Genomic DNA, 17,743 nt, shown 5'->3' on the forward strand with positions numbered 1-17,743 from the left:
CTCGTGACCACATCGAGGGCAGCGCCTGTCAATCTAGGAAGAGACAGAAGGGTTATGGAGACCTGGTCTTGTCTCTGCTTTCTGTACAGAAATCAGACTCCTTGGACATTCTCCTGGAATGGAGTGCAAAACCAGGTGTCCAGAATCACCTTTCCATTGCTCTTTCGGAGCTGGCCCCTATTAACTTACCACTGGTCCCTGTAATTCAGGTCCCTCATCCACAGACAAAGGTATGGTAGCCCCCAGCTTGTTGAACACTACTGAGGTCTTCACAACCTTCCCTTCACAATCTGCACAGGAAGTAAAAAGTAATAACAGTAGAAACAGCAAAAGAGGCAACGAATCCCAGCAACACTCTCCCAGGCGTCTCATCGGTTTCTTCCCAATGTCTCTCGCTGACAGATTCCTGTTCTCAGTCTCACCTCGCTAAGCCCAACCGGTCCTGAGGTCACCCCCACCGTAGACCCTTCCACCCGCACTCTTGGCTGAGCATACCAGCTCCTTACCTCGCACATCGATGGAGAAGCCACAACGCGAACATATGACAGTGTCCTGAATTCCAGGCAGCGGCAGGACTGAGCCACAATCTGGGCAGAAATCCAAGTCTGATTGAAAGTTGGAGCGGGGGCGGGCCAGCTCCATGGCGGATGAGAGCTGGGAAAGAGGAGTGTTTATTATTAAGGCACAGGATTCTGGCCTTGAAGGTTCCCCATCGCTTCCCAGGAAGGAATTTACCTGAGTCTTCTTCCCACTGGGTCCTCTGACAGCAAGAGTTTGGAGTGCTAGGTAGGACCCTCAGCTGCTGGGGAACCTCATTAGGTCCGACGTAGGCGGAAAACTGATAGAGTCCCGATCCCAGACGCGGGCTAGAGCGCCCGATCCCAAGGCGTCGGGCAACGAGTGCGCCCGGAGGGCTAGAGCGTCTTCGCGTCCTGGTGGCCGTTGGGTCGTGACGTCATAATCAATGGCGCACATATTGGAGGCAGTTTAAGCCGAACCTCTGGCGGAAGGGAATTTACAGCGGCACGCAGTATGGTACTATGACGTCGACTAAGTTAAGGCGAGTAGCCAGAGTTAGGCCGTCCGCTACTTTCCCGCTCCGCACTAGTCCTGGATTATTACTGCTTTTGTAGGGAGCCCTACACATAGCAGGGTAAGGGGGTTGGGAACACCCCCCTAAAACTGGACTGATTTTTCCAGAGCAACGGATTCGCTTGGATTGAGAGAGCCGCAACTCTTGCCGGTTCCCGAGACCGTTTTTTTGTTTTTGTTTTTTGTTTTTGGGTTTTTTGTTTGTTTGTTTGTTTTGTCCTTTTGCGGCTGCTCAGTGGCCAACAGCAAAACCGAGAAGCATTCTTGCCCATTCTTTTGGGCTCTCCTGGCCGTTTGTCCCTTGGCTGCACCAGCTTCCTCGCGTGGGCTTCGGGCAGTTCTGAGCACTTGAGTGAGTCAGCTTCGTAAGGAGTGTGGAATGGTGAGGGTGAAGGCAGAAGACACATGCGACATTTGAGAGAGAGTTTAGGGAGTTTAGTTTAGTTTGAAGGTGGTGCAACTGGTGAGACTAGGGCTCTAATCTTAGGCACTTGCCAGATGTGGGAGGTTAGTTATTAATCAAAAGCGCTTCTTTGGATTTACTAGGGATTAGGCCTGGCTTTCGCTTGCAGACCATCTTCCACTTCCCTAAGCTCCCATTCACTCGTGTTTAAATACCTGCCACCCAGTAAGTGAGCAATAGGGTAAATATAAAATCGTGTCGTTTCATTCACCTGAGGCCTACAAAGTAAGGAAAACGTGTGCTAAAGAAGTACCAGTTTGACGATAGTGTCTCAGCCCTCCAGCAAGCCAACCTGATTACCATGCTAAGCCTGGTCACATTCTAAAGGACATAAACTGTACTCTTTCATAGAAGAGACCCTCGTCTGTCTTTCTGTGCAGTTAGTGTGAGATTAAGCCATGGAAAAGTAGTTACAAACCCTCAGCAAGATGCTCAGGAGGGCCAGGTGTGGTGGCGCACGCCTTTAATCCCAGCACTTGGGAGGCAGAGGCGGTGGATTTCTGAGTTCGAGCCCAGCCTGATCTACAAAGTGAGTTCCAGGACAGCCAGGGCTACACAGAGAAACCCTGTCTCAAAACACCAAAGATGCTGAAGAGGACAGACCCTGCCCTTTTACTTAGGGTTGAAACTGGTGTCATTGTGCTTGTTTAGCAAAGCCCTACCGCCGAGACTACGATGGTTGGGCTCTCTAAATTTTACCTGTCTTCTTTCAAGGTAGAAATTAAAATTAGCCCCACTTTCCCTTTAAATGTTGACATTCTTCAGACATCCATCATGGTTTGGCTGCTACCTCTCCTGCACAAGCAGTATAAGGCATAATGTTCCTTTCCCATCGAAAGCTCTGTCTATTCAGTACATACTTAGCACCTGTACAAGGGTTAGGAAGCTGAGACCAGACTCGGCATAGTTGAAATCTGTGTTCTCTCTTTAAAACAGATGAATAGTTAGAGTATGGAGAAAATGCACTAGTCGGTGGTTGAGCCAGGGATACAAAGTCTACAGGATGTACCTCTAGACTTCGTGGGGGACAGGTACATGCTGTAATAAAAAGATGCAGCATGTCTGCACAGTGGAACATGCCTTTATCCTAGCACTAGGGGAGCTGAGTCAGGAGGGTTGTGAGTTTGAAGCCATCTTGGGCTTCAGATCAAGGTTCGAGCCAGCCTCAATATGTAACAAACTTCTGTTGCTAAAATAAGTAAGTCCGTGTGTGTATGGGTGCACATGTGTGTACATGCATGCCTTCTGGGATGGACTCCTGGGCCTTGATAGCTAAGCCCTTTACTACTGAATTTAATCCTGAGATAGTTATAAGGGAAAGATGCTTAGCTACTGTGTGATAATGGTTAGAATTTTGAGACTTAGGATCATAGTACTATAATGGATGCCTTGTGCAAGAAATGAAAGTATAGGGCTGTAGAAATGGCTCAGTAGTTAAGAGCTCTGGCTGCTCTCAGGACCCTGGTTCATTTTCCAGCATCCATGCCACATGGGTGCTCATAACCATCTATAACTCCGGTTCTGGAAGATCGAATGCCCTCTTCATACCTCCACAGTGGCATGCAAGTGGTGCACAAACATGCGTGCAAGCAAAACACTCATATATATAAAATATATATTTTATAAAGAAGAAATGCAAGTGAGGTGGTCATTATTATTTTTTGGAGGCAGGGTCTTATAGCCCAGGTTGACCTAGAACTCACAGTATTCCTATCTAGCCTCCTAAGTGTGGTTACAGGTATGAAACCTTCACATCAAGCTCTGGCGTAGTAATTTTTTGTTTGTTTGTTTGTTTGGGTTTTTTGTTTGTTTGTTTGTTTTTCGAGACAGGGTTTCTCTGTATTGCCCTGGCTGTCCTGGAACTCACTTTGTAGACCAGTCTGGGCTCGAACTCAGAAATCCACCTGTCTCTGCCTCCCAAGTGCTGGGATTAAAGGCATGGGCCAGCACCACCCGGCCATAGTAATCTTTTCAATCTCAAGCAGTAAACAAATATCTAAGAAGGGCTTGAAAAATGGCCTAGTAGTTAAGAGCACTTGGACCTCTTCTAGGGAAGCCAGGTTCAGTTCCCACTGGCAGCTGTAGCCAGCTATGACAGCTAACAGTTGTAACTCCAGTCCCAGAGAATCTGATGCCCTCTTCTGGTTTCATGCATGTGGTACACAGACACACAGAGACAAAACAGTGGTACACATTAAAAATAGAAATAAATCTTAAAAGAATGTCTAAGAAGTCAGACAAAATATTAGGTATTAGAGCCTCTCTAATATTATGAAGTTTATCACTTGTAGATACACATTATAATTCACACACTTCTAGATTTCAACATTAAAATGTGGCTATAGATATAGGTAATCAATAATCGATCTTTACAAATACTTTTAGGATTACTTCTTTGTTTTGAGTATTTTGTCTGAATGTGTATATGTACATGGCATACATGCATGCCTTGTACCCATGGAGATCAGAAGGGGGTGTCTGATCCCCTGTTACTGGAGTTACAGATGGCCATGAGCTGTCACGTGGCGAGACTTGAATGTAGGTACTCTGAAGGAGTAGCCAGTGCTCTTAACCACTGAGCCATCTCTCTACCCTAATAGTGATTGATTTCTAAAAAATTTAAATCTATTCTTGTCTCATATGATACATCCCAACTGCTGTTTCCTCTCCGTCCTCTCCTCCCAGTCCCTCCCCTCACCCTTCAGAAAAAAGCAGGCCTCCCAGGAATATAAACCAAACATGGCATATGATGTTAAAATAAGACTAGGCAACATCCTCTCATATTATTAAAACTGGACTAGGCAACCCAGTAAGAGGAAAAGGGTTCCAAAATCAGGAAAAGAGTTAGAGATGCTCCCCACCCATACACACACACACACACACACACACTGTTAGGTGACTGACAACAACACCAAGCTATATAACCATAACTTATTTGCAGAGGGCCTAGATCAGACCCATACAGGACCCCTGATTGTTGGTTCAGTCTTTGTGAGCCCTTATGTACCCTGGTTAGTTGATTCTGTTGGCCATTTTCTTGTGGTATCCTTGACCCCTCTGGGTCATACAATCCTCCCTCCTCTTTCTTTCTTTCTTTTTTTTAGATTTATTTATTTATTATATGTAAGTACACTGTAGCTTTCTTCAGACACACCAGAAGAAGGCGTCAGATCTCATTATGGGTGGTTGTGAGCCACCATGTGGTTGCTGGGATTTGAACTCGGGACCTTTGGAAGAGCAGTCAGTGCTCTTACTGGTTGAGCCATCTTGCCAGCCCCTCCCTCCTCTTTCATAGGATTCCTTGAGCTCTACTTAATATTTGGCTGTGGGTCTCCGTATCTGCTCCCATCAGTAGCTGAATGAATGCTCTCTGATGATGATTATGCTAGGCTCCAGTCTAAAAGTTTATCAGAGTATCATTAGGAATCATTTCTTTGACTTATTTTATTTATCTTGGTTTTGGTTTTTCGAGAGAAGGTCTCTCTGTGTAGCATTGGCTGTTTTTGGAACTCACTTTGTAGACCAGAGCTAGCCTTCAACTCACAGAGATGCCTCTGCCTCCAGTGTGCTGTAACTGAAGGCAGGCACCATCACCACCCAGTGACTTTTAAATTCTGTTTTTCAATAATATTGGTTCTATCCTAGACCTTTTGGCTATCCAGCTTCCAGGCAGCACCAGGCATGGGCTCGCTCTTCCATGCTAGGATTTAGGATTTATGTAAATGGGTGTTTTGTCTTCATGTACAGCTGCACACCATAAGAGGGCATTGGATCTCCTGGGAATACAGTTATAGACAGCTGTAAGCTGCTTTGTGGATTCTGGGAATTGAACTCAGGGCCTCCAGAAGATCAGCCAGTGCCCTTAAGCACTGAGCCATCTCTCCAGCCCCCAATAGTGATGGATTTTTAAGTGAGTTGTAAAAATGAAAACTCCACAGAGAAAGGGAGAATCACTGTGATGAGGTGTACTAGGAAGATTTAATAGAGACCAAGGGGCTTAACTGTAAAAGTTGTCTTATGCCGGGCGTCGTGGCGCACGTCTTTAATCCCAGCACTCGGGAGGCAGAGGCAGGCGGATTTCTGAGTTCTAGGCCAGCTGGTCTACAAAGTGAGTTCCAGGACAGCCAGGGCTACACAGAGAAACCTAGTCTCGAAAAACCAAAAAAAAAAAAAAAAAAAAAAAAAAAAAGTTGTCTTACATGTTAAGGGCAATTCAACCTGTAAAGGTCAGGCAGCTGGCATTTACTGAGGATTTGCTATGAAATCTGTTTATATGTAAGCTATATTCATTCTTTATGACCCTGAGAGGCAGGTACTTTATATCTGCCTTTAATTAAATAAGTAAACTGACATGGAAGGTAGCTGGCTTTTCCTGCACCATACATTGAAGAAATAGTAGAATTATGGTTCAATTTTATTCCTGCCAGTCCTCAAAGGCTTTGCTTTTGACTATAATTTGAGGGTTCCCAACCTGTGTGCTGGACAGCTTCAGTGGCTTAAATGCGACCTCACAGTAAACTGAGCTTTGAGCAGGAATGACTCATAACAACTTGGTGATCTTCACTTGTGGTGCCATCAGCCTGGCAAACAAACCCAGAGGGCCACAAACCTCTGCCTGCAGAGTTTCAGCAGGGAATAGTCTCAAAATGGATTCAGGGTGAAGGATGATTAACAGTATCAGTCAGTCAAGCCGAGGGCCAGATGATCAAAGAGGAATAGAATTTCAGTACAAAGCAAGGCAAAGATGCTGTATGTGCTGATAGAAGCACAGAGGGCCTGGCTGGACAAAGTGCAGAAAGACAATGAGCTGGACAAACGAGAGACTAGAATTATCTCAGAAGACAAAAAAGGCTTTGAAACTGAACAATCTGGTCTGGGTGTCCTTAGGCCATCCCTCACCAAAGAGCCTATTTCTGTCTTCTGTCCATGCCAAATAAATGATTCTGAGTGGTTTGCCTTGAGTCCACAGGAGAGGTATGCTTTTAGTTCATATATAAGAAATGCTCGTTGTTTTTTGTGCCATGGGAAATGCAAATGTTTCCCCGATGGAGAAATGGCCCATGTTCTTGGCCAAATCATTGAGATCTCTGACTGGAATGATAAGTGAGCAAACATGTGGTGTCTCCCCTACTCCAATCTACCTTTGCTTTATCTTTTAGATTGGCTTGGGCAAAAGAATCCAGAGACCCTAGGATTTCAGAAGGCCAGCAGTCTCCACTGGAGAAGAAGATCCTGGTAAGTAATCTACAGTGGAGCTACTTAGAAAAAGGACCAGGGTTTAAAATCCTTCAGCACAGGTGACCCTTTGAGGCATTACTCTGTTCCACTCTGTTAAGTATTCCAGATGCATCCCCTTTAAAAACGGGTCATCTATTGGGGATGGGCACTATCTACTTTGAGAACACCCAGGCTTGCCTGGGAGCATGGAGTGTAAGATGTAAACTGTTACTCTAAAGGAAGTAAAAGGGGTGGGTGGATATGTGTTCACCTGCTTTTGACTTAAGAGTTCTGAGATTAAGATTCATGCTACCACTCCTGGCCCAAGACTCCCTCCTTATACTTGTACTGGAGAAGGCAAACTTCTTTTAAATGTGTTTAAAGGAAAACTTACAAAATTCTAAAACTCACTTTGACAGAGTTTTGGTGGTGTGCATACAACAGCAGCAAGACACTTGATAACTCAGAAATGCCATGAGGAGAGCAAAGCACTCTGCAAGGAGCAAGCTAATTCTCTGGACTACTGGCTTGCAAAAGCAGAGTCGTATTATAATAAGAGAATGGTGGAGAGAATGAAAAAAGACACAGGTGATGAAACAAAGACAAAAGTGCAAGAGGAACCACCATCACCATCACCACCACCACCACCACCACCACGCAGAGAGAGACAGAAACAGCATTACTGGGTGCCTGAGAGAGAGAAGAAGCAAATAGAAAGGCACATTCATAGAACAAGCCATGCCAGAGAATTTACAGACAAACCCTGGAGACAGCCACGACTCTTCAGTGAAACAACACTACCCAAAATTGTGCTAGAGGAGGAAAGCATCCCACAAGCACAGAAAAGAAGGCAGGCACACGAGAGAGAACTGCTCCAAATTAAAGATCACCGGGAGCGCATGATTCGAGGGAGGGAACTTCTACAGCAAAGGCTCAAAGACAGAATCTTGAGAAAAAGCCCGAGTCAGATCCCACTTCCTGAGAAGCGTGATCAAGTGAAGAAACAGAAAAAAGAGTTTGAGAAGGTAGTTGCATACCCACTAGTCCAGCCATCCTGTACCAGTAGGATTAAAGTAGATGTTCTTATGGAAAAATCTCAGGATGAAGAGGACTTGAGCACAATTATAAAACCTTTTGGAAGGAGATTCTTAGCTGTACCACCCTTTTTGAGAACTCAAATAGGAAAAATAAAGGATCTGTAAAGTTTCAGAGCTTTGCTAATGGTACCATGTTTCTTCTGCGATGTGTGTTTGGGGGAAGGGGGTGTGGAGAGGGGTTGTGGAGAGGGATTGGCTATCCTGGAACTCTCTGGCCTCAAACTCAGAGTTTTGCCTGCCTTTATCTCCCAAAGCCTGGGATTAAAGGTGTACAACCTACCATCTGTCTGAAAACATGTAAACATGTTTCTTATATGAATCTATCTTTTGTGTTCTGGTTGTCCGGGTTTGTTTGCTTGTTTTAAAGGTTTACTTATTTAATGAGTAGTCTATCTGCAAGTACACTGGCACACCAGAAGAGGGCATCAGATCACATTAGAGATGGTTGCGAGCCACCATGTAGTTGCTGGGAATTGAACTCAGGACCTCTGGAAGAGCAGCCAGTGCTCTTACCCGCTGAGCCATCCCTCCAGCCCTGAGTGGTATGATTTCTATTACACACATACATAGTTAGCAGATAGTCTGGACCTGAAAGTTTGCCTAGCTATTTTCTAATTTATATTTGTTCAAATTATCCTTTCAAAAGTGTTTAGATCATAGTTATTTGTTGTGAGTGGTGTGTGTATACGTGCACTCCATGTTTTCATATATGCATGCATCCATGTATCTCTCTCTCTCTCTCTCTCTCTCTCTCTCTCTCTGTGTGTGTGTGTGTATAGTCAATGTGGAGGTTAGAGGTGGTCCTCTCCTGTCTTTTACGTCTGGAGATTCAACTTAGGTCATCAGGCTTGGCAACAAGAGCCTTTAGTACTGAATCATTGCCAGCCCTGTTTATCCTGTTAAACATTGCTTTCTTATTTATGAAGTGAGAACAGCTTTAAGGGATTTATGGAAAATGAAGAACATTGTAGGACATTATTATTACTGTTGTTTCGTAGATGTTAGCTCTCCCAGCTGAGAAGACCTAGTTCAATAATGGTGAAGGAGGGATTTTTCTCATTTGCCCAGGTGTACTTGCTGGTTTTGTGTGTCAACTTGACACAGGCTGGAGTTATCCCAGAGAAAGGAGCCTCCCTTGAGGAAATGCCTCCATTAGAACCAGCTGTAAGGCATTTTTTTCTCAATTAGTGATCAAGGGGGGGAGGGCCCCTTGTAGGTGGTACCATCTCTGGGCAGGTAGGTAGTCTTGGGTTCTAAAAGAAAGCAAACTGAGCAAGCCAGGGGAAGCAAGCCAGTAAGTAACATCCCTCCATGGCCTCTACATCAGCTCCTGCTTCCTGATCTGCTTGAGTTCTAGTCCTAAATTCCCTTGGTGATAAACAGCAATGTGGAAGTGTAATCTGAATAAACCTCAACTTGATTCTTGGTCATGATGTTTTGTGCAGGAATAGAAACCCTGACTAAGACACCCAGTACTTCCAGTTCCAAGTTGTCAAGACGGTTTAGTGAAACTGTCTTAAACAAAAACCCAAAAACCACAAACAAAACCAAAAGATTAAGGAAGTCTGGTGAAGAGTCAATATTCTCTGTATAACCAAGTGGGTGCAGAGGCTGCTAGTGTTCAGATCAGAGAACTGCAAGGATGTAGACAAAGATGTCCTAGGCTATGCATCAGCTTCACTTATGGCATGTTATATAAGTGATTCTGGTTGCCAGGTGTGGAGGCTCATATGTGTCTTCCTAGGGCTCCAGAACAGTGAAAGAGGGGCTGAAGAGACTCCAAGGCCCATATAGATTTGTGTGACTACTTTCATTGTGACACAATCAATACCCAACATGAGCCACTTAAAGGAAGAAGTTTATTACAGTTTGTGATTTAAGAGGGTACAATCCATCTCAGCACAAGGCATGGTGGAGCACATGGCAGCAGGAACCCGTGCCCGGGATCCTTCAGACTTCAGTAGACCAGGAGGCAGAGAGTAGAGATCATCTTATCTGGCTTTCTCTTGTTCTTTTATCCTTGGGCCCCAATTGAAGGGATGATGTCACACACATTTGGGGTGGGCCTTCCATCCTCAATTAATCTCTGGAAACACTCTTATGGATGTGACCAGAATTGCATCTCCCAGGAGATTCTAAATCCAGTCAAGTTGATGAAGGTTCATCATTTCAGCTACATAGTGAGTTCCAAGCCAGCCTGGGATGCTCTTAACAAACAAACAAACAAACAAACAAACAGAAAAAGGCAGAATGAGTCCTGGGCTACATCCCAAATAGTTTACATGGGAGATCTGGAAAGAGTCTTTGGTATTTTGGGACAAGATTTGAGACCATTGATGTTAGTGGTGAGGACAGTGTGTGATAGAAATAGGTTTTATATGGGCATTACATTTTGGCAGCAGCAGTGGGGGTTGGGGGTAGAGGTAGGAGGATAGCTGTGAATGAAAAGGGAGGGAGGTGTCATGTTGACAGATACACGGTCTTCTTTCCCATGAGTGGTAGCAATTACTGTAAAGAGCATCTCTAACTGGCTGCTATCTGAAAGGTCCCCAGGCTGATTTCTTACCTTGAGGTACAAATAATAGAATCCAAATTCTTTTTTTTTAAATAAAGATTTATTTGTTTATTATACGTAAGTATGCTGTAGTTGTCTTCAGACACTCCAGAAGAGGGCGTCAGATCTTGTTATGGATGGTTGTGAGCCACCATGTGGTTGCTGGGATACGAACTCAGGACCTTCAGTAGAACAGTCGATGCTCTTAACCACTGAGCCATCTCTCTCCAGCCCCCTAGAATCCAAATCCTTATCATTTAAAAAAATAAAGGAATTCAATATATGATATTGGAGTGCTGGTATCTAAGGGAGAACAGGAAAAAGCCCGAACAGAACTGACAAGCTCACACAGGATCCATGGGACACAGGGATCACCTTACTGACACCCTGGCACTGACGTTTATGGCTGGGACGTCTTCTATGGAATCTGTGTCAATGTCACCCTCCCCAAATTCATTCTCTGCAGCTCCAGCTTTTTCTTATCACTATGAGCTGGGTCAAGTTCCAGCTGGGTCAAGGTCTAGCATGTGGTCATTCAGCAGGTGGAGCTGAGAACTCATGTGGTATCCAGCTGTAGAAATGTTTGGGAAAGCGACAAAGCTCTCTGGTTCCTTTCTATACTCTAGGTGATTTCCTAGTGTGTAAAGAGACTCAAGAGCCGGGACAGGATGGTACAAGGTAGAAATACAAGATGAAAGCAGATTCCTGGGACAGTTATCTTGCCACATAGGGCAAGAGAATGACTGGGAAGGATGCAGGATGATGATGTCCTAGAGGAACACCCCTCCCCAGATCCCTGGACTGTACAAAAGGGCTAGTGCAGCCAGGCATGGTGGCATACACCTTTAATCCCAGTATTCAGGAGGCAAAGGCAGGTGGATCTCAAGAGTTTGAAAGCAGCCTAAACTACAGAGTCAGCTCCAGGACAGCCAAGGGTTATGTAGAGAGATTCTGTCTCAAAAATAACAACAGCAACAACAGCAACAACAACAACAACAACAACAAAAGGTGCTATACAGAGTCCTGGGTTGGGTAAGCACTTATACATAGATGAGTCTCAATGTAATAAAATGAGCAATGAACACATTTCCATGTAGGGCTTCAAATCTATGTAAACCCTCAGATACAATCCCTTCCCTACCTGCTCTCTTCTTCCTCGTCTTCACAATGGCAATCAGTGCTCCAATGATGATAACCCCAAGGAGAACTACACCAACAGTTATTCCAACCACAGGCCAAGGAGGTGGGGGTTCTAGGAAGAGAGAAAGGGAAAGAGAGGGAAGAGTTCAAGGGATCTAATCCCCAGCTCCTAGCACAGACTCTACTCAGGAGTCTCTCCTTAATAACAGGCTCTGTGCTCAAACTTCTCCTTACCCCATCTCAGGGTGAGATGCTCAGGCAGTCCCTCATGCTCCACACAGCACGTATATTTCTGCTCCTCCCAGAAGGTACCACCAGAGCTGCCCACTTCTGGAAGGTTCCATCCCCAGCAGGCCTGGTCTCCACAAGGTCCATGACCTGGGTCAGGTCCTCCTCATCCCTCTGCCAGGTCAGCATGACGTCAGCAGGGAAGCAGTCCAGGGCCCAGCACCTCAGGGTGACTTCACCTTCAGGTCTGGGGTGATGGCTCACATGTACCTTTGTGGGGGGGGGGGTCTGAAAAAAAGTTTGGTAAATTTAAGCATTGTGCATTGTTTTGGGGATTTAAGCAGTATTTGTGCCCCTGTCCTGGCAATGAACAGGAGAATCAAGATGAGAAGGGATGCAAACCCCAAACAAGTAGTCTACACCCAGGCATCAGTATACTCCATTCCTTGGAAAATTCTAATTTTATAGTAAGGCAATCCGAAGTAGAAAACTCCCAAGTTTTCAACCATGAAAAGAGGGTATCTGGGTGGAGGGCATAGAGACTCAGCACCACTTAAGTCAGACCTCCAAAAATATTGGGTGTGAGCAGAGAACCTAGCATAAGGGAGGCCATAGTTCACAACGGGCTGGAGGTTGAAGGAAGTGGCTATTGGTTATTTCAGGAATCTTCTATCTTATTCTCTTGAGAGACTCTGAACTGTCCTGAAAGAAGGGTGAGCCCTGGGACAGCTACTCTCTGGTGCTGGGTCAGGAAAACCAGGAGTTCTCTTCCAACTCTGGAAGCAAAAGAGTGGTAGTATTTCAGCTGTTCCCATTTTCCTTGCCCCATGGAAGTATGCTCCCTCCTCTGAGTGCAGATAGAGGAGTTACTTTTCAGGCCCTGATACCTGAGCGCTGTAGAGTCTCCTTCCCTATCTCCAAGTGCCTCAGTAGCCACTGAACACAAGAAGACTTTCAAGAAGTGGCTGAAGGCCTCTGCTACACCTTCTGCCTTCCACTGTCGCTGGGTGATCTGAGCCGTACTGTCTGCCTCAGTCCATGTTTTCCGGTCCAAGTTCAGAATGATGTAATAGCTGCCATCAAAAGCATGTCTATGGTGCCCACGGAGGAGGCGTCGGTCTGGCCCCATGTTGCAACTGATTAAACATTGGAAGGTGTGAGAGGCTGCCACAAAGGCTCTGTGCTCAAACTTCTCCTTACCCCCATCTCAGGGTGAGAGGCTCAGACAGTCCCTCAAAGTCAGCCCCGCCCACCCATGGAATTTTCACCTACACTGGAAACCAGCCCTCCCTCCACTATTCTCTTGGGTTCCCGGTCTCTGCAAATTCCCCACCCTCTGGCCAAACCTAGGGTTTGGGACCCTGGGCGACTTAGATTGGTCTGTGGAGATGTGAAGGGGTCACTCACCCTTGTCGCTCTGGTTGTAGACCTGGATTGCGAATCGCAGGTTTTCTCGGGCCCTGTGTGAATAGCTCTCCATTTTCCTTCTTTCCATCTCCAAATACACAGGCCCCATCTGCTTCACCCAGGGCCCTCGCGCCTGGATCCTCTGAGTAGTTCCATCACTGTCAAAGCGCATAAACTGCATGTAGTTCATGTAGCCAACAATGAAGACATGGGAATCTCGAAGACCTGGTCCAGACACGGTCGTGGTTACCAAATACCGCAAGGAATGTGAACCTGCAGACAGAGCGCGGTGAGACCCCGACCTCATCCTGGGGATCTCTGGTGGTTCCTCGGGTCAAGAGGGGTTCAGGGCACCGGACTCCGAACATAGGATAGAAAAGGGAACTGGAGAGTGTTGCTGGGCGATGAGAAGGAGCAGCTTCCCGAGTGTTGTCCGGAGCTGTTTCCCTCCAGACCCACACTAACCATAACCAGCAAAGCTCTGGTTCTTGGTCTGGATCAGAGCCAGGAATGCTGAGAGCAGCAGGAGGGTGGCACAGGGTGCTGTAGGCCCCATCCTTGATGTGTGGAAAGTCTGGAGGGACTGAGACTTTGTTCCTCTCTGTGGAGTTTCTAGCACTGTGGGTTGTGGGAAGAACCACAGTGACTGTGAATAGTTCTCTAAAATTCCTACATGCACTGGGAGTGAGAACATGGGTCCAGATGGAAGAACAGCGCAACTGACACAGTTTGTAAGCTACCCAGAGAGAATTCAGAAGGGACAAGGGACTTCCCAACCCATGGCTTCCCCACCACAGACACCTTGAAGACAAAAACCTCACACTGGGGACTTAGGAAAGCCCACTTCCTCCTGTACTTGGTGCTCTTTGACACATCTGCTCTCTCTGAGTCCTGTTAAGGACCTTTGTCCTATGAGATTCTCAGTGTTAGAATTCAGGATCTCTTGTTTGTGCTTACACAATAAGCACCTCATTTTTTTTTTAATGTAGATTATATCTAATGACATTTACTGTGTTAAAAACTGACAGGGCGCCGGGTGTGGTGGCGCACGCCTTTAATCCCAGCACTTGGGAGGCAGAGGCAGGTGGATTTCAGAGTTCGAGGCCAGCCTGGTCTACAAAGTGAGTTCCAGGACAGCCAGAGCTATACAGAGAAACCCTGTCTCGAAAAACCAAAAAAAAAAAAAAAAAAAAAAAAAAAACCAACAACAAAACAAAAAACAAAAAACAAAAACTGACAGGGCTGGAGAGATGGCTCAGTGGTTAAGAGCACTGACTGCTCTTCCAGAGAGAGGTCCTGAGTTCAAATCTCAGCAACAACATGATGGCTCACAACCATCTGTACTGAGATCTGATGCCCTCTTGTGGTGTGTCTGAAGAGAGCAATGGTGCACTCATATACATAAAATAAATAAATAAGTCTTACAAAAAAAAATCGTGGCACTTTGCTATGTTTCTAGTTGGTGGATTTGATGTGTGGATCCATTTTTCATCTTCCCTAATTGAAAAGATTTGGGTGAGAGGTGGTGAAATGCAATTAGACATCAATGCAATTAGAATTGAAAGGGAAATTTTCTGTGTCTGGTGAGAGGCAGTGTTGGGTCCTGAAGAGAAAGCAACATTCCTTTTCTAGGCAGCATCCATGCATCCATGGTCAGTGACAAGCACACCTCGTGTGTGAATCCCACACTGGATTATACTTCCTGTAAGACATCATTCTCTCCAGAGGGTTTTTAATCCAGTCAGGTTTCTATGAAGAAAAGAATGTAGGAAGCTTGAGGTTGGTCTGAGGGTATGGAAATGAAATACTTTCTCTGAAACATCCAGGACGTGGATTCGAGATGGATGGAGACTGCTGGGGTTAAGGAGTTTATCAGAAGAGTTACTAATGCCATAGACAGACAGAGAATAGTAAGACGTTAACATGGTGGGCTTCTGAGAAGAGTTCAGGTCCCAGCACCAGAGACAGCCAGCCTGGCTGGGGCCTCTGGAGAGAGAACCAGAGTGTGGCAGAAGCACAGGTCCCATTTTATAGCTCTCTGAGAACTGAGATGGCTACACAGCACAAGTCAGCAGCCAGGCTCTGAATCCCAGGCAAGAGGCAGGAAGGGGCATGGGGCGGAGCAGGATGTGTGGTTGCCAATACCCACTTTGATAGAAACTCGCTTCCTCACATGAGAAATCCTGGTAGCTAAAAGTCTATTGGCCAGGCATTTATAAACAGTGTCTCTATGTTATGTATGAGAATAGGAGGGAGACTGCAGCTATCAGAGCCTGAACCACAGTCAGATTGTAGTGTAAGGCTCCAGGGAGCCTAAGCTTATTGGGGACCCCTGAGCCAGGATCGATGCAAAATGCAAGAGGAATTTATTGTTCCAGTGCACTGGGGTCATCCCAGACCCAAAGGAGAGATGGCGACCCCCAGCACCCGTTTGGTGAGTTTTTATACGGTTTCCAGGGGCAGCATAGAACATCAGCAACTAGGCACAATATGATTGGTGGAGCAGTGCACCCTTTAAACTGATTGGACTTTAGGGAATGAGGTGACAAGGACTTCCCTCGTCTGAAGGAGAGCAATGGTCCTGGGGGGGGGGGGCTGGGGGGGGATGTGTCCCCACCCAAAGGTTGGTTCCTGACTGTGCTCGGAGGAATGTTAATTAGCCTCTCCCTTCCGGAGGAGCAAGTGTTCCATGACCTTCCCAAAGTTCCTGAGCTGACCTTTTCAGTAGTATTTTTTTTTTTTTTTTGAAACAGGGTTTCACTATGTAGTAGTGGTCGACCCCGAGACCAGGCTGACCTTGATCCATCTGCAAAGATCCACCTGCTTCTGCTTCCCTAGGGCTAGGGTTAGTTAACCCGTGGGTGCTGTCTAGGAAAGGAACCATGCTTTCTCTTCAGAACCCAAAACCGCCACTCACCAGACACAGAGAATTTCCCTTTCAATGGGATATCTAAGGCATGTGCTGCCATGCCCTGACACTGCTTTCTTACACCCTTATGCTATTACAATAATGACATTGACTTCCAAAACAAAAATTAGAAATTTCTCTAAGACTTGCTGATGAGAATCCAGAAACTGAAAGGGCACAATGAGGGCCTGATGGTTACAGGGGTGGTCTTACCATAGGCATCTCACTTTTAACTTCCTCAAGCCATGTACTCTCTATCAAAAGAATTCAGTTTAGGGGTCAGTGAGATGGCTCAGAAGGCAAAGGTGCTTGCTGCTAAACCTGACAAACTGAGTTAGATTCCCCTCGGGCCCACATGGTGGAAGGAAAAAACTGACTCTGGAAAGTTGTCTTCTGATCTCCACACTCATGCCTTGGCATGTGTGTGTGCACACACATACACATAAAAATATTAAAATGTAAGTTAAGGGAGGTAGAGGCAGAGGCAGGCTGATCTCTGCGAGTTCCGGGCCAGCTGGACTACACAGAGTCCCTACAAAGGGACCATTGTGCTACTTTATATTTTAGACTTTATATACTTCTACAGTCTCTAAAGAAAGCAGCTCTTCCAGGAGGTCTTTTTCTTATCAAAGTGGTTGGCAGGTTTGCAGCTCTACCCTCACAGGAGCTGGAAATGGCATGTCTTTGTCCTTTATCAAAAGTTCTCCTTCAATCCATCTTTATACAAGGATGATATTACTAAGTATTAGGGCACAAATAGCTGGCAAGAGAACAGAATCTCTGGGCTGGATAGAGACCTACAGTTCCAGTAGGGCAAGATCATTTATTTACTTGACCTAGGGACACACCTAGGAAGGCATGCTCACCTTAATCCACACAAAAGAAAGAGGCAGAATAATTAATGCTCTAATGAGATACCATCGTTGTTCTCCCAGAATTCCTGGCCCTAGTGCAGTAGCTGCTGGCCACAGTCAGGGAGGTTTGTAAATCTGCCCACTTTCCTGAATTAGTCCTTTCCCTTTTCTTCTGTCTCTTTTCTAAGCATAATTTCCTCAACACTCAGGGTCTTCTCTCCAACATTTTCAGCTCCACTACTCTTTCTTTAAAGCCTTCTTCCTTGTCACGTGGCTGCTTGTCTGCTACATGTCTTACCCCCATGCCAGTTTATAACGGCCCTCTCTCCTCCATTCTTCTCTTCCCTGAAGCTGCTGAGACTTTACAGCCTGCTTGTCCTGAAAACGATCTTGAGATTCTTTTTGAGTCTATCCTTAAATTACTTTATTAGTGAGCCCAACCCCCACCCGCAAATACCCATGAGAGGGGGAGGCAAAAACATAAGGAATTCATGATCATCCGCAACTACATACATAGTGAGAGTTTGGTGCCCACGGGGATAAAACAATACAATACAAAACAAAGCACAAAGGGGGAACCCAAGATGTCCTACCAACAGGACAGCTAGTATGGCAGTGGAGCTGAGGGATGGTGAGGGTAAGATGAAGGAGATCCAGGTAGATACTGTACACCAGGTAGGTGGGATCCAAACTGGGTAGGATGGGGGCTGTGGGATATTTGTCCCAAAGAAAGAACTTTCAATCTTCATGCCTCAGCCTCCTGGGTGCTAGTCTTACAGACAT

The 17,743-nt window shown here is 45.8% G+C and overlaps 2 protein-coding genes and 1 pseudogene across 7 annotated transcripts in view; 1 reads left to right on the forward strand and 2 right to left on the reverse strand.

Moving 5' to 3' along the window:
- Positions 1-883, reverse strand: part of Znrd1 (zinc ribbon domain containing 1) — a 4,168-nt gene extending 3,285 nt beyond the window's left edge. Inside the window, exons 1-4 of one of the 2 annotated variants that reach the window (NM_001355422.1) lie at positions 736-883; positions 507-654; positions 190-290; positions 1-33 (exon numbers count right to left, since the gene is read on the reverse strand). The exon at positions 1-33 is cut by the window's left edge and continues 77 nt beyond it. In NM_001355422.1, the coding sequence (NP_001342351.1) occupies positions 1-33; positions 190-290; positions 507-642 (270 nt within the window). In that variant the 5' untranslated portion in view covers positions 643-654; positions 736-883. Of the gene's footprint in view, positions 34-189; positions 291-506 lie in introns of both variants that reach the window. The other variant, NM_023162.4, reaches the window with a different exon arrangement.
- A 29-nt stretch (positions 884-912) lies between these two features.
- Znrd1as (zinc ribbon domain containing 1, antisense) lies at positions 913-8,188 on the forward strand. 5 transcript variants are annotated; one of them, XM_030250134.1, is made up of 3 exons: positions 913-1,474; positions 6,715-6,790; positions 7,192-7,983. In XM_030250134.1, the coding sequence occupies exon 3, from the start codon at positions 7,333-7,335 to the stop codon at positions 7,972-7,974; it is 642 nt and encodes a 213-aa protein (XP_030105994.1). In that variant the 5' UTR covers positions 913-1,474; positions 6,715-6,790; positions 7,192-7,332; the 3' UTR covers positions 7,975-7,983. The 5 variants fall into 5 exon arrangements, with proteins under 5 accessions (XP_030105994.1, NP_083878.1, NP_001355354.1 ...); NM_029602.1 differs by having other exon boundaries at positions 950-1,060; positions 7,192-7,981; NM_001368425.1 differs by having other exon boundaries at positions 958-1,444; positions 7,192-8,188.
- H2-M6-ps (histocompatibility 2, M region locus 6, pseudogene) lies at positions 11,565-13,754 on the reverse strand (annotated as a pseudogene).

Source organism: Mus musculus, chromosome 17 (assembly GCF_000001635.26).
Source record: "Mus musculus strain C57BL/6J chromosome 17, GRCm38.p6 C57BL/6J".
NCBI classification, from domain to species: Eukaryota; Metazoa; Chordata; class Mammalia; order Rodentia; family Muridae; genus Mus; species Mus musculus.